The 14,152-nt window shown below is 38.5% G+C and overlaps 1 protein-coding gene across 1 annotated transcript; it reads right to left on the bottom strand.

The window, feature by feature from the left end:
• Window positions 1–12,179: 12,179 nt before the first annotated feature.
• Window positions 12,180–13,831, bottom strand: LOC103459768 (E3 ubiquitin/ISG15 ligase TRIM25-like). The gene is made up of 3 exons (XM_017302696.1): window positions 13,742–13,831; window positions 12,706–13,189; window positions 12,180–12,201 (listed from the first exon to the last, which is right to left on the bottom strand). Exons 1-3 carry the CDS (start codon window positions 13,785–13,787, stop codon window positions 12,180–12,182), a joined length of 552 nt encoding a protein of 183 aa, XP_017158185.1. The 5' UTR covers window positions 13,788–13,831.
• Between the last annotated feature and the right edge of the window lie 321 nt (window positions 13,832–14,152).

The following is a 14,152-nucleotide window of genomic DNA, read 5'->3' as shown; positions in this document are numbered from 1 at the left end:
AAATGCTTGCTGAGGTATTTCCTCAGGGGAAATACTTAAACACTGAGGACCTGTAGGAATTGGAAACTGTTTTTATATTTCCCTGGAACAAAGTAATCATCATTTTAACCAACATTTACCCAAAAACCCCAATCATATGCTGACACACCAAAAATGTGATTTACCAGTAGCTAAAGTTATTTAAATGAAACCTCAAGTATGTAAAAATACACGCCAGATTCCACACTGTCATTCTTTAATAAAACAAAGAGGAAGCCACAATGGAATAAGTATGTGCAAAAAGTAAGTACACCCTTGTGACTTGCACGGTGGCTGCTTGTCTAGAACGGATCCCAGGATGATTGTCTCCTCTAAAAAGAAAATGACAGCATTACTTTGGTGTGGAAAGTTATATCTCAGCCAACCACAAGACTTTTGGAACAAGGTTCTTTAAACACACGAATCCACAGAAGCAATTTTTTCCATTAAGTCACAGTCATGTTTGCAGAAACACATTGCACTGTGTCTAATTGAATCTGAGTATAGATGCAATTGTTCCTTTAAGAACTCAAAAGGTTTGTTAGAGACAAACAGCATCATGAAAACCAAGAACCAATCAGGCATAAAGCTGTTGGAACAGCTTAAAGCTCAGTCATGTTGTAAAGAATGTCTGAGGCTCACAGAGTTCTGCTTGGGATGCCATCTGCAAACGGGAGTTTGGCCTTCCTGCAAACCTAGTAATACAAGTCTGTGGACTGTATGATAAGCTGTTGCCTTTTTTACTTGTCATTAAGCCGATCCCTTCAGTACAATCATGTTTTTTTCTGTTGAACTCGATAGGCTTTTCCACAACCTCTGTCTTCCAACAGATGCAACACCAGGAATGGAGTAAGACTCAGTTCAAGCCTCAGGCTAGCCTGCTTTAGACAACCACCTATTGTTACTAAAATCATGTAATTATAATCTTACATGTAAAGTCAACCATAGCACATTGTTCTGTAAAGCCTTGTAATTCAGTGTATTTTTCTAAATTATTTCCAATTTAGTGCAAGTAAGGGTTTGCTGCACAATGAAGATTTATTTCAACATGAGTGCATATCTCAAGCAAGATGCACTCCAGCACATCAGCAATGTCAAAGTCTGTTACACCTGGTTGCAGGTGTAACAGACTTTACACCTGTTACAGCTCTTAAACCTGCTGGAGCTTTAAGGAGCGCTGGATGATAATCAGCCTTTTCTGGGTGACTTATTGTCTCCTTCAGTAGATGTGTCTGTTAACCTGCCTATGACACATTGTTAATACTGGCTCAAGGTCATAACAAAAATGGGAGACCATGCAGTGGATAAGGTGCAGAAAAATTTATATTTATTAACACAAACTGCAATGGATTGTGAAAGTCGGTATCAGTGGCGTAATGCAAATGCTTGGATGTGTTGTGTGAGTGAATACGGAAGTCCTGAGGTGCAAAAACAAAGACAAACTTAAATGTGCAAGAGGATGGGAGCTGAGGCCTGGCAGCAGAGCACCATAAGTACCAAGAGGCAGAGAGGACGCTGAAAGCGATCCGTTAGACAGAGACAGCCAGGTTCAAATACTCTGCTCTTCAAATCAACAGATTGGATCAGCAACACCTGCAAAGGGGAGGAGAACAAAAGCAGACAACAAAAGCACCTGTAACCCAGTGGGAAAAACCCCCACAGCAAATCTGATATAGCTAAACACAAAGCCAGCTGTAGTTCTTTTGAAAATAAAAAAAGTAAAGTATTAAATTAAAACCTGAGAAAAATGTAAATTATACAAAATTATATAGTAGAAGACAGTAGCAGAGGGAGGAAATGTAGCCAGCAGCCAAGACAACAATAACTGCATAACCTAGGTCACTTCAACTATAAGCTTTTTCAAAAATTAAAGTGTAGCCTTAAAAGTGAACATGGTGTCTTCCTCACACACACCTGGGAGTTGGCTCACTCTTTGATCTGAGTGTGAAAAGTCTCCAACCTGAGGTCACAATCAGGCTACAGAGAAAAGATAAAGTCGAGTAGGAAAGTCTAAATCACATTCTTACCTAACCACCATAACGAATGAAAGAAGACAGGAACTGTAATTTATCTTTCTTCGCTCCACAAACACACCATGAATTTAACAACACTCAGACGATAGCTGACGAACCTCTGTTTAATGTAAAACTGAAGAAAAAGCAAGAACAACAAAGTTTAAAATTCAAGGTCATTCAAATAAAAATATGGACTGCAGCAAGAACAATAAAGCTCTTCCTGTAAGCCCTGGTCTGTTCCAGCCTTTTAGGACAAGAAAGCTCTTAAATTTTGTTTGCAGATGTGTCATAACTATTCTATTTCAAGATGATAAATTGGTGCTCTGGGAGATTTTTTTTCCTATCCTTACTTCAAATCTTTCCATACCGTTCTCCCTGACCTCGCCTGCACTAGACGGCTGGATTGATTTTGAAACTAAAAGCCACTGAGGTGGACTTCTGAAGGCAAATAGTGTATCGAATTTTATTTAGGGTAAGCAGAGATAAGGGGTGTTTTCCATGACAGACAATTCCAGTGAAGACATTGAAGTTTGTGAATGAATTAACAAACAGAAAAAATTATTCAGTTGAGAATGAATATATTTGGGAAGCACCTACTTATCCTGCTGCCAAAATAGGATTTTGTGCTCAAATACATGTATATACAGAGGCTCTAGCAGCAACAGGTGGGGTTCACTCTGGATGGGTCGCCAGTGTGTCACACCCAAAGCAAATACACCTCACACACATTAACCTACAGTCAGCCCTATGACACAGGTGGTTTCTTAGCTGTTTGATTGTATAATGTCTACTTGACCCTGAAATATTCAATTAGGGTATATAATACCTGTGTTGATCTTAATGAAAGATAAAAACTACTCTCTTGCTACTTAAACATATTGTTTATTTCTCAGTTGCCATCTCCAGTCTGGAAAGACAGGATCACTGTCCACACCTCCTGTCCCTGCCCACAGAAGACTCTGGACCACTTTCACTTCATCTAAATGTCCTAACATTTACATTCCAAGAGACCAAATTAGCACCTGGCTCAGTGCATGCCCCAAGTTTATTTAGTCTCAGACAAAGACACAGCCAAATGCACACATAAATATGTGCTGTGCATTTAGCTTTGTAGGAATGCAGATGGAATTGATGTGCAGAGCAGAAGGAGTCAAAAAGGAATATCTGAAGCAACAGCAGGTCAGAGGGATCAACTCTATCAGTAATCTTTATAAAGAAACGCCTCAGAAAATACTTCTGTTGAGACTAAAATCCACCCAGTTACAATATTTTAGTATATTCAATGATTTTTTTGACATGTGAATATTTAAAGAATGGGTGTGGCACTTCTGTCCTCAAAGACCAGGTTAAACACACCTGAATCAAAGGACTGAATTACCACATCATGGACTAAAGTTCTACAAAGTCCTGCTAATGACTCGACCTGTCGCAACAAGCAACAAAACAACGATAAATTAAAACAAGTTCAATAATTTTCATTTGCATTTCTTTCTACCAAAAACTGAATTACAAGTCTTCAATCTGGAGCATTGCTCTTAACTAGCCCCTTCTGTTGTTTTGTTTATTTATCTTGGATATTTAAAGTATCTTCCAGTTCCAGTGTTAAATGTTTATTAGAGCTTAAAGTTTATTACTCAATGAGAATGTGTTCTTGCATTGTTATGCCATTACCATTATATTACTTAAAAATGGTCTCAGAACGACAATATTATCGTTTATTGCAATAACGTCTGGGACAATTTATCGTCCAGTAGGCCTGTTATTGTGGCTGGCCTAGTAATGACCTAATGCTGTGACTCAGGTGTGTTGAACCACAGAAGGCGTCAGACATTGGCCCTCAATGACCGAAGCTGGGAACTGATTTAAAATCAAAGCATTTTCTCAAACATTACTGAATGCCTAATGGAAAAACCTGGACGGATGAATTTCCAGTGGCTACCAACACAAATCTACCGTCTCTTGAGGTCCAAACTGAAATCTGGGAATGACATCACATCCAAATGAGTTGCATGCTGACAGCAGAATTGGTTCGCAGTTATGCTTAGTGATCATAAGCACTAAACATAGTGCAGAGCAGAAGGAGTCAAAAAGGAATATCTGAAGCAACACCTGGTCAGAGGGACTGGCCAGAGTGACCCCCAGAGTTCACTCTGGGGGTGAACTCAGCTGAGTTATCCTGTCTCCTTGGGAAGCATCGGAACTGAAATGTGGACTGGAACAGTTGGGATCTGGATGTTAGGATGTGGGATGTGGCTCCCAGAAATGCCATTGGGTGTCAGATAATTGTTATCTGTGAAATTTGGAGGCTGTTTACATTTCAGAATCCCTGTTGTTTTCTTTGACCCATTCTTTAGCTGCTTTTGAGAAAGCCAACCACATGCTTTCTTTGTCAGGATATGTAAACAAAATAACCCCCCCTCCCTCAAAATCACTTATCACTGTTGATTCATAGCATGAGGTCACGACTACCAACAACTATATCTGAGTACCAAAGGTTAGAATCTTACCTATCCAAATAGGGTCATTGTTATATTGCCTTGTTATTTTATGACTTTTACAATAAAATGGAATGACATGACACCCAACCTTAGAATATCAATATCATAGTCTGGTTGCAAGCTAGATATAATATTTCAGTACTATGTTAGCAATACCCCTCCACACCTTTTTTCTGTCCAAACACAAAAGCAACAAATATAGTGCTGTGATGCTTGTAAATAGTTTACACCAGCAACTTTTGTCACGTTGTTATGCTGTTCTACACTCAGTTACATAACCTTTTTAACTCTTCATATGCTCTCCAGGACAACCAGGCTGTCATTTCCAATTCCATCTTTGCAGGGAATTTTAGTGGCAGTGAAGCCTGGAGGGCTCCAGATCAGAAGCCTGCTAGCGTCTCTGCTTTACCAACAGATCTGCCTTTTTTATTTTGTTTTTTAGCAAGAGTGCTACGCTACATATTCTGCTGTGATTATTATAAATGATTGTGCCACACTTTACACTGAGTGAGCTACCTTTGAATGGTTAGGAGTTTTTATACATAGAATGTTTCTGAACATTATTGCATTGAAAATGTTCATGTCAAAGAAATTGTAAAATGTTGTTTTGATGGGTTTAACATTCTTAGAACATCAGTTAAAGACTGGAAGATTCAGGGAATGAGAAAAAGACTTAGATTGCTTACCTAGCTGCTGAGATCCAGAAACAAATGCTTCCATAATAATAATAAAAATAAAAATAAAAATAATAATAATAATAATAATAATAATAATAATAATAATAATAATAATAATAATAATAATAATAATAATAATAATAATAACAACTGTTCCTGAAGTTCTTTGATCACTTCAGATCTCTGCTGTTATTCCTGTCAGTAGATGTAGATTATCTGGTCTTCATAATTATTCCTTGTATTTATGTTAGCTAGTTTATTATTTATATTTTATCAGTAAAAATACATAAATGTAGTTAATTTGATTAATAAATGAACACTTTGATTAAATTAGTAGCCTATAAAGATTTATTGAATGACTAAGAACTAAATGAAATTCCTTGTATGACGAATTATTGTTTAGGAAAATTATTTGTCGAAAGCCGACAAATAATTTGATGTATTGATTGATGAATATATGAGTTTATTTATTAACATCGCATCATTTAACATAGGAAAACATCATCCACACTGAGCCCTGATTTCAGGACTGCTCTGCAACATGAGACTTTCTCCTTCAGAGTTCTGACTGTAGGGGGCGCTGTTGTTGAACGTCTGAGGAGGAAATCTGAAAATCTGTCTTCTGAGTACAAAGGGACAATCAACTCTGGGTGCTTTGACATTTTATGCGCATTTTTTTCCCCTTTACTTTTGGCTGTGTTGATGCATACATAGTCAGTTATATGATTTTGAGGTGAATATTATATTTTGTCAATTTTATTTTTCTTAAGCATTTTTTAAAAATGACTTTCCAGCTAAACAGAACAATCTGTGTCCCTTGAGGATTGTTCTGTGTTTATATCTCCCATTTCAAAAGCATTTCTGAATACACTTCAATTTTTGATTATTTTTTATGTTACATGAAAATGTTTCTTTTTTTTGTACAGTTAATGTACAATTTGCATATATTGAATAGAAAAAAGAGATATATTATAGTGGCTGAAATTGCATGAAAAATGATTGAATAGCTCTTGTATAAAGTGTCATGAGGAGTGAAGTCAATGCTGGTATTTATTCAAAATGGAAAGAATATGTTGATTTAAAAGTTCATGTTGCATGTGGAGCTCGCTACAAAGGGCCACACTGGAATAAATTTAGAGTAACTTTATTCTCTATTATTTATTTATTTATTTTCCTATTTCTGATGGATTAAGTGGTGATATTATGACAAGTAAACTGTTTATCCGTTCACATCCGACTGAAATCACCACAGTTCCACGAGGAAATCAGATGACCCCTAGAGTTGATTATTTGTCCTGATTAACAGATGAATTTAAAGTTCAGATGCTGAGTTTGCCGATCTGTGGATGATCTAATGAGAGAAACCTGCAGCCTGGCAGCAGTTCTACTGTCTGACACATTTCTCACCGACCCACTCATGTTAGATATGCAGAACAGCATGCGCAGCAGATATCTGTAAGCTGAAAACAGTTTGGGATGTTACTCGATAAGAGATTGTGTCAAGGTTTTCAGACTGATCTCTCCATTCTCAGTTCATGTGATGTAAACTTGGATTGGACCCTTTGTTTGAGCTCACAGAGCCTTTACATACTAGAAGGTCTATTCTAATAAATGCTTATTCAAGTTTCTATATTGCTTCATATTCCATGAGGTTTTTCCCACATATTGCCATGTTACAATTACTATTACAATTTTGATGAAATTTTGTACCGTAAATCATTTAGAGAACATGAATCAGCAGCTAATTAAGTTGAATGAAAATGACCGATAATTATTAAACAGAATTTAACAACTAAAAGTGTGGAAATCGTACGATTAATTTTTTTTAATGTCAATCTTTTTCAACACTGCATTTTTTCTTTGCATTTCCAAAGACTGAACATTTTGCACATTCCTCTTTGCAGAACAGCTCAAACTCAGATTGTTCAGAGAGAGTGTCTGTGAAAGTCAAAGTCAATGCTTTTAATGACAAAATATAATATCTCTTGCTGGTTTTCACAACTGTTGGCTATATGATATGTTTCTGATGTTTTTTTTTTAATGTTTTATGATGTAAAGTATCTTGAACTGTCTTGTAGCTGAAATGTAAACTGGTAACACTTTACTTGACAGGGTCTGCATAAGACTGACATGACACCTGTCATAAATATGAAGGAGTCATGAAGTGTCGTTCAGTAAATAATAACACTTTTAATGCAACATTGCTCCAAAGGTTGCTTTAAAAGTGCATTAAAAGTGCTAACTTTGCAGTATTTTGTAAATAATGACACTTTAATGCAAAGTTGGCACTTTGATTTTCTCCAGTTTTCTTTGCCCAAACTGCAAAAGCGGATTGTCCAGTTTGTTTCTGGGCAAACAAAAGTTTTAGTCAAATAAAACAAAAAACACCTGAATTTCATCTTTTAGTAGATATAATAACACAGAATTTGTGAAATTAAACATTTCTTCAAATGGTCTGAAACAGTAGACGGAGAGGTAAAAAAATATCTACACTTAACCTCATTTCTATTCATCACCTTTCAAAAGCCTTTGTGCCCTTTGGCCTAGTTAAATTCTGACTCTGCTTTCAGAAATCATGTCCTGCGTTTTTCTTTTATCTGCTTTTGCTAAGTTCTTGCTGAGCTGATTTGAGCAAGAGCAAGAGCAAGCAAGGATTTAGAAAGCGGGTTTGAAAAGTATTAACATGAATATAGTTGGGAACATGCAGAGAATCCCCTCAGCTGTGTAATTTACACAAAGGCTGAAACGCTACCTGAGTCTGTGTTTAGACCTGAGCTGGTTTCTGTTTCAAACTCAGAAGTGTGGGTGGAATCGAACACAAAAAAAAAACAGTTTCCCTTTCCGATCAGTGATCCCCCTGGGACAACTGTGGCTGGAGAAAACCAGACCGGTCTGCACGTCTGCAGCGTTGACCTGATGCCCCACATCCCAGCAGGTGGAGTCCGACTAACTGAAACAATGCTCACTAAATTTAGACTTTCAGAAAGTTCCTGAGGTACCAGAGAGTGGTTGTGTTCCTTCAGCCATGTATTGTTTTTAATTAATTAGGATATCATTTATTTCAGTAATTAGTGATGTGTTCAGGTCTATTTCTGCTCACATCTGATGCTAACATTACATTTAAGATTAAAATATTCCATCAGACCAATAAATGAAAGCATTGTGGGCTTAGTGGAAGTTACCGTCATATCCTGGGGATGTTTTGACGTTTTCTGAGTTTGATTTTTTAAATTAATGCTTAGCCTGTTTCTCATTAGTTCACTTTGTTGTTTTCTGATGAGTGCTCAGAGAGACCTCAGTCGGCCTGAGGTCTCTCCTCTCTTCATAATCTTGTTTCTGTTCTAGTAATCAAGCTTCCCGTATTAAACTTTCTCCAGTTCAGTCCTGGATTGTCCTGTTTATTCTTCTTCCTGTGTTTACCCGCTTGTTCCTTGTCTGGTTATTCACTCCTTGCCTACATGTATGTTTATTTTTTAATCTTCATTAAAATTCTAAAAACATACCTCTTCCTCCTACTCCATGTGCATCTCAAGCCATGTATATGTAACCATGGCAGCTACTTTTTATTTTTTTTAGTGTCCTTAATTTTTGACATCAACCCATCAGACCGGGGTCATGGGAAAGACATGCAGCAAAGGCACCGAGGACGGGATTCGAACCCAGGATTTTGAACCAGGGTCGAACCTGTTCTCCTCTGGCTCTCTGCTTTCGCTGTAATTTTTTGTAAGGTTTTTGTTCGTTGTTTTTTTCTAAACTTTCCTAGTTTTCTTCTTTTAACATTTTTTTCTTAAACATTTAGCATTTTCTTTCCTTATTTTGTGTCAGTTTGTCTCATACAATGCTAATTACACACAGGTTGTGTTTGTACTGTGGAAAAGTGGTGTGAAAACTTTTGAACTGCTACTTCTGGTCAAACAGATAAGGTCCTTAAGGCCAGAAATTAAAAGTGAAACCTGAACTTTGTCCAAATGAAGGTTGGTTCAGTTGGTTCACTCATTTGAAAATTTTCACACTGCTAATGTTTTCTACATTTCTATTCTTTTGCTAATTGACTTTAGACAAAAACAGAATTCGGAGACATCTTGAGTTACTGCTATTTCACAAACCTCTTAGTCACATATTTAAAGACAAAAAGACTTTCTTCACTTTCTGTGACTGTGAAACTTCAGGAGGAAGGAAAACTGAGCTGGGCTGAGGTAGTCATCAGGCAGTGATGACACATCACCTCAAAGCTAAACGTGACTCCACTCACACTCACACTCACACACACACACACGCACACACACACACACACACACACACACACACACACACACGCACCACCCCCCCCCACACACATCTATACTAATGACACCTAAAACTGATAATCCTAAATGACCTGTTACCTACATCCTCCAGCATGTATCTGTTGCATTGCCTACACACTGTAGCACATTTATGCTCTCACTCCCACCCTAGACACACACTCACACACACTGAGGCTGTGCTCCCCCCTTCCCCCTCCTGGCTGCCAGCTGTGAGCAGCATACGTGCCGTTTCACACATCGTCTCCTCACAGCCTTTCTCTCACAGTGGACCAGCAGGATTTTCTGCTGATCCCTACTGCTGATGTGGAGCATTCTAATCCTTTTACATTACAATCACATCAATGAACTTCAGTCCCTGTGCTTCCAATTAGCATCTTAAAAGGTTTTTAACTTTCTTATTTTTTTCCAGACACCATCTCTTGAACCCCCTGGGCTTCTCTTTCAACCTTTGACTTGGGGGAGTTGGGGGGGGGAGAGGGGACTCTTCCTAGACAATGCCACAGGAGCCTGAAGCTGAACTTTGACCTGCTTCTGATGGGAAACATTGCACACTGCCCTCGCTGACGCAGGCAGGGCAGGTTTCAGTCGTCTTATTGACAAGGCAAGCACTACAAAATGTTTTATCCACATTTTTGAAATTGTGAGCATTGTAGGAGTTGTGGGAGGCTGATAGACTCCCACTGAAGCAGACAGAAAGATGAAATGGAAGAAATATGTGCAGAGTGTTGTTTGAATGGTGCAGAAACATAAACAACAGTCATTACATGCTTTTATATTTTACATTTAGGAAGAAAAGTTATTACATTTGCGCTTGGTTGATTATTTCTGTTATAACAGGGCTTCTTGGCAATAAACCTTATATTTTTGGAAAGCCTGTTTATTTCCCCTCATATGATGCTGCATCAGAGAACCTAATGTGGCTTCAACAGCAAAGGAGAGTATGTGGGATGCTACCACTGAAAACTTTAATTTTGAGCTGCTCATAAACAATAGACCTTATGGTCAGCTGGTGCTTTCTTTATTGTTGTCCTGTTTGATATTAATATCATAAATCGGTCTGATATCAGCCAGAACACAAGAATGAGATTATATCGGCCAACATCTAAAATCTCTGATATAAGCATGTCGACAGAAGCACTCTGCTCCTGTTTTGGAGTGAGCCAAGACCAACTCCAAATCATATAATGAGCTCAGCAGATCTTCAGTTTCACCAGGTGTTTGCTAATTGCTGCTGGCTAGTCTGAAGGAGCTGACTAACCAGGGGGGAGGCATGGGGATTGGGGGCTCTGTGAGGTGGAACCTCAGAAACTTGGAGACTGCAGCTCCAAAGTTTTCAACCGGCGTTTTGAACAGCTGAATGGTTGCCATGGAGATTAGAGCATTTCTCAAACATGCATGAAAGAATCAAAGCAATACTCTAGGTGTGTTTTTGATGAGTGAATAACATTATAACATGGTGTAAAGGTCTAAACAGTCAATTCATTTAAACACTGCCCCGTTTTCCTTATTACAAGTGTACCATGAAGTAAAGAGATATATTACCAAGAAGCTTTGTTACAAAAAGTAATCAGCCAAACACTAATGTTCTTACTGAGTTCTGAGTTGAGTTCCCTCAAACACATTTGTAATTTTTCTTTTTAATTTTACATGATGCATTACAACTGGAAAAAAATGCTTAAAATTTTCTGACGCTTTAATCTTTTCCCTTTGTGTCTCATTGCGGTTACAAGCTTCAGTGTATTTATTGAGACTTTGTATGAAGTGGTAATAAAGAACACACTGTTTTTAAATCTTTCAGGAAGAGATTTTCATTCTCAGATGAAAATTTCTTCAAAAGATTTGAAATGTGTGGTTTTTCATTTTTTATCAACCACATTTTATACCGTAGTTTTAATTTCATAGGAAGAATGAATCCAAAGTGCAGCAACTTTTACTCAAATACACTTAAGAAAGAAGGACATAGCCATCCATTATAAATAATATTTATTTTTCTAGATGGACAAAAAAGAAGAACCCCCACACCCCCAAAAAAATTTAACATCATAAATGTGGTAATTGTTATTAATAGGGCAATACACTAGACACTAGCTAAATGTTGGGAATCTATATAAATGTACACATCTCTTCTCAACACATAATGTGTCTATATTGTTCTTTTCATTTAAAACTCTAAATGTTTATTGAGCACTTTATATTTAGAATTCACAACAGTTAGTTTCTACATTTTCAGCTTTAGGATTTTGGCCAACATGGCTGACCATTTGGACACTGCTGCAAAAACATGAACAAGCTTGAGGGTCAAGTCAGGTGGTGGAGCTGATCAGAGTCAGTAAAGAATTGCTCCAAAAAGTGCCCCAGTCCTCTTCCTGCCCTCGAGATTCTCGAGAACCTGTTGTTTTTTAAATTTTGTCAATGAAGTACACACACTTCATAGATTTTGACACTATTTCTCTTGATTTGGCATCTTGTTGCTGTGAGGTGCTAGATCACATCAGTAATCAGTTAGAGAATAGTTTAAGTTTTTATATACAAGAATGGCAAGGCTACTCAATTCATCCATTTTCTAACACCCTTGCCCCTTAGTGGGGTCAGGAGGGTTGCTGGTGCCCATCTCCAGCTAACGTTGTGGGCGAGAGGCGGGGTCACCCTGGACAGGTTGCCAGTCTATCGCAGGTCCTGTGTGTCTCTACACACAGGACAAACAACCACGCATGCACAGGGAGAACATGCAAACTCCATGCAGAGAGACCCCGGGCCGGGAATTGAACCCAGGACCTTCTTGCTGCATGGCAACAGTGCTACCAACTGCACCACTGTGCACCCCAAGGCTACTCATATTATACATAATTTATAGTTTAAAAGATTCTCAAGAACATCCTGCCCTCTAGTGGTCTAATCTGCTCAGTAGATAAAAAACCTAGCCTTCTAAAAATTTAATTAAAGAGCATTTTTCATAAAAACGGGAGGCTAATAGTTTTCCATAAGATAGAAACTGGAGTGAATGGCGGACATCATGGCAGGTTTCTGTCTCCAGAGAGGCAAGGAGCTTCTGGACGGTGGACACAAAAATATGCACCAAAGAAGTTAATCAACAAATCCAGATGAATCCAAAATAGTTCAATAAATACAACAAAGTTTAATAAATGCAAAATAACAAACAGCAATTATTAAAATAAAACATGCAAGCAACACAAAAAGGCCACATCGGCACATAAGTTTCTCTGAAGCTTTTTGATACTTGTTGCACATTCTGTCCTCCTGTCCCTCCACAGGGTCCAGCTGAGTGTGTCTCTTCAGGCCTGGGATCATCTGATGGAACACCTGATGGGTCTCACAGTAGGAGCTGAGACACACCAGACAGGACATCTGGGCCTTGTTGGTGCAGACGCTACACACAACCTGTCCCGCATCAGGCTGTGGTTCCAAGCTGCAGCAGGCGGTCTGCTGAGCCAGCAGCTCCAGCTGATCACTTAGCCCAGACATTCCTGCGTTAACCTGAAGCTCTGGTCTGCTGGTGAGGCGCCTGTTGCACAGGGGACACTGGCATCTGTCAGCGTTGTCCCAGTGTTTGGTGATGCAGGTCCAGCAGAAGTGGTGTTGACATGGCAGAGCCACCGGCTGGGTGAACACATCCAGGCAGATGCAGCAGAGTGGCTGATCCTGAGCTGCCATGTCTGACAACAGAGCCGGTGACAAGTTTCAGCAAACACAAGCTTTTAAGAAGGTCCTAAAGATATTAAAACATATTAGTATTAAAGTACAGGTGAACCCTAAAGCCTTGTGGCATTTACAATGCTTTGCAGATGCGTGCAATTCATCTTACATACGCTTTTCTTCTATTTGTCATAATTATGTTTCAAACTTAAAAAAAGTTTAACAATGCATTTTAAAACCACAAAGAGGATGTCGCTGCAGCAAGCAGAAACGGCTGTGGACGACTGCACTGCACTCTGGGTTACTGTTCAAGATTCAGCTTTCTAATATTTACAGCAAGTTAAGATCAATGTGATCACATTGCATTTGCAACAAGCTTTTTGTTTCTGCTGTATCTGTGTATTTTCTGTATAGTAAGGACGGAAGCCCACAGGAAGTGAAAGTCAAAGCTTTAGTGATGCAAGTGCTTCCAGCTTTCAGAAATCAAAACAAAGACGGGATGGTGATTGTTTCATACTTACTGCGTTTCGGTTCCCTTTGGCCACTTTCTAAACACAAATATCTGTACTCACCTGCTGATCCCTCACAAAGGCCTGGCTGGATGTGAAAACAAAACATAAAATTGTTGTCGATCTTGGATGTTGTCTGCAGACAGTCAGCTGAGGCTCTGATGATTTAGCTTTCACTTCCTGTCAAGCATGTGATTTATAATAAACTCCTGCCTGAATTTGCTCTGTGTAATCTGCAGAGTCAGTTGATAAGACCTCCTCTTTTATCACTTTAACTAATCAGTGAAAAGCCTCATTAAGTGAGAACTGAAATGTTTATGTATATTAACATGAATGTATTACTAAGTGGTGCTGAAGGTTGTAGAACATATTTCATCTTGACCAGGTTGAGATGTAGTAACTTGTTTGAGAGCACACATTTGATTGGCTAACAGCCAGAAAAGTTGAAAAGTGAAAGAAATTCACTGGAGATCT

This window comes from Poecilia reticulata, linkage group LG23, assembly GCF_000633615.1.
Source record: "Poecilia reticulata strain Guanapo linkage group LG23, Guppy_female_1.0+MT, whole genome shotgun sequence".
Taxonomy (NCBI): Eukaryota; Metazoa; Chordata; class Actinopteri; order Cyprinodontiformes; family Poeciliidae; genus Poecilia; species Poecilia reticulata.
Note: the sequence above shows the minus strand (reverse complement) of the source record. Positions and strands in the feature narration are given on the sequence as shown.

Excerpts from the sequence above, each read along its gene's own strand:
- LOC103459768 (XM_017302696.1), bottom strand. The coding sequence starts at position 13,787 with ATGTTTTGTTTTCACATCCAGCCAGGCCTTTGTGAGGGATCAGCAG. Across the intron at positions 13,190-13,741 it reads CCTTTGTGAGGGATCAGCAG|ACATGGCAGCTCAGGATCAG; the intron begins GTGAGTACAGAT and ends CTCTGTTGTCAG. Across the intron at positions 12,202-12,705 it reads TGCCGATGTGGCCTTTTTGT|AGACACACAGGACCTGCGAT; the intron begins GTTGCTTGCATG and ends TCCTGTGTGTAG.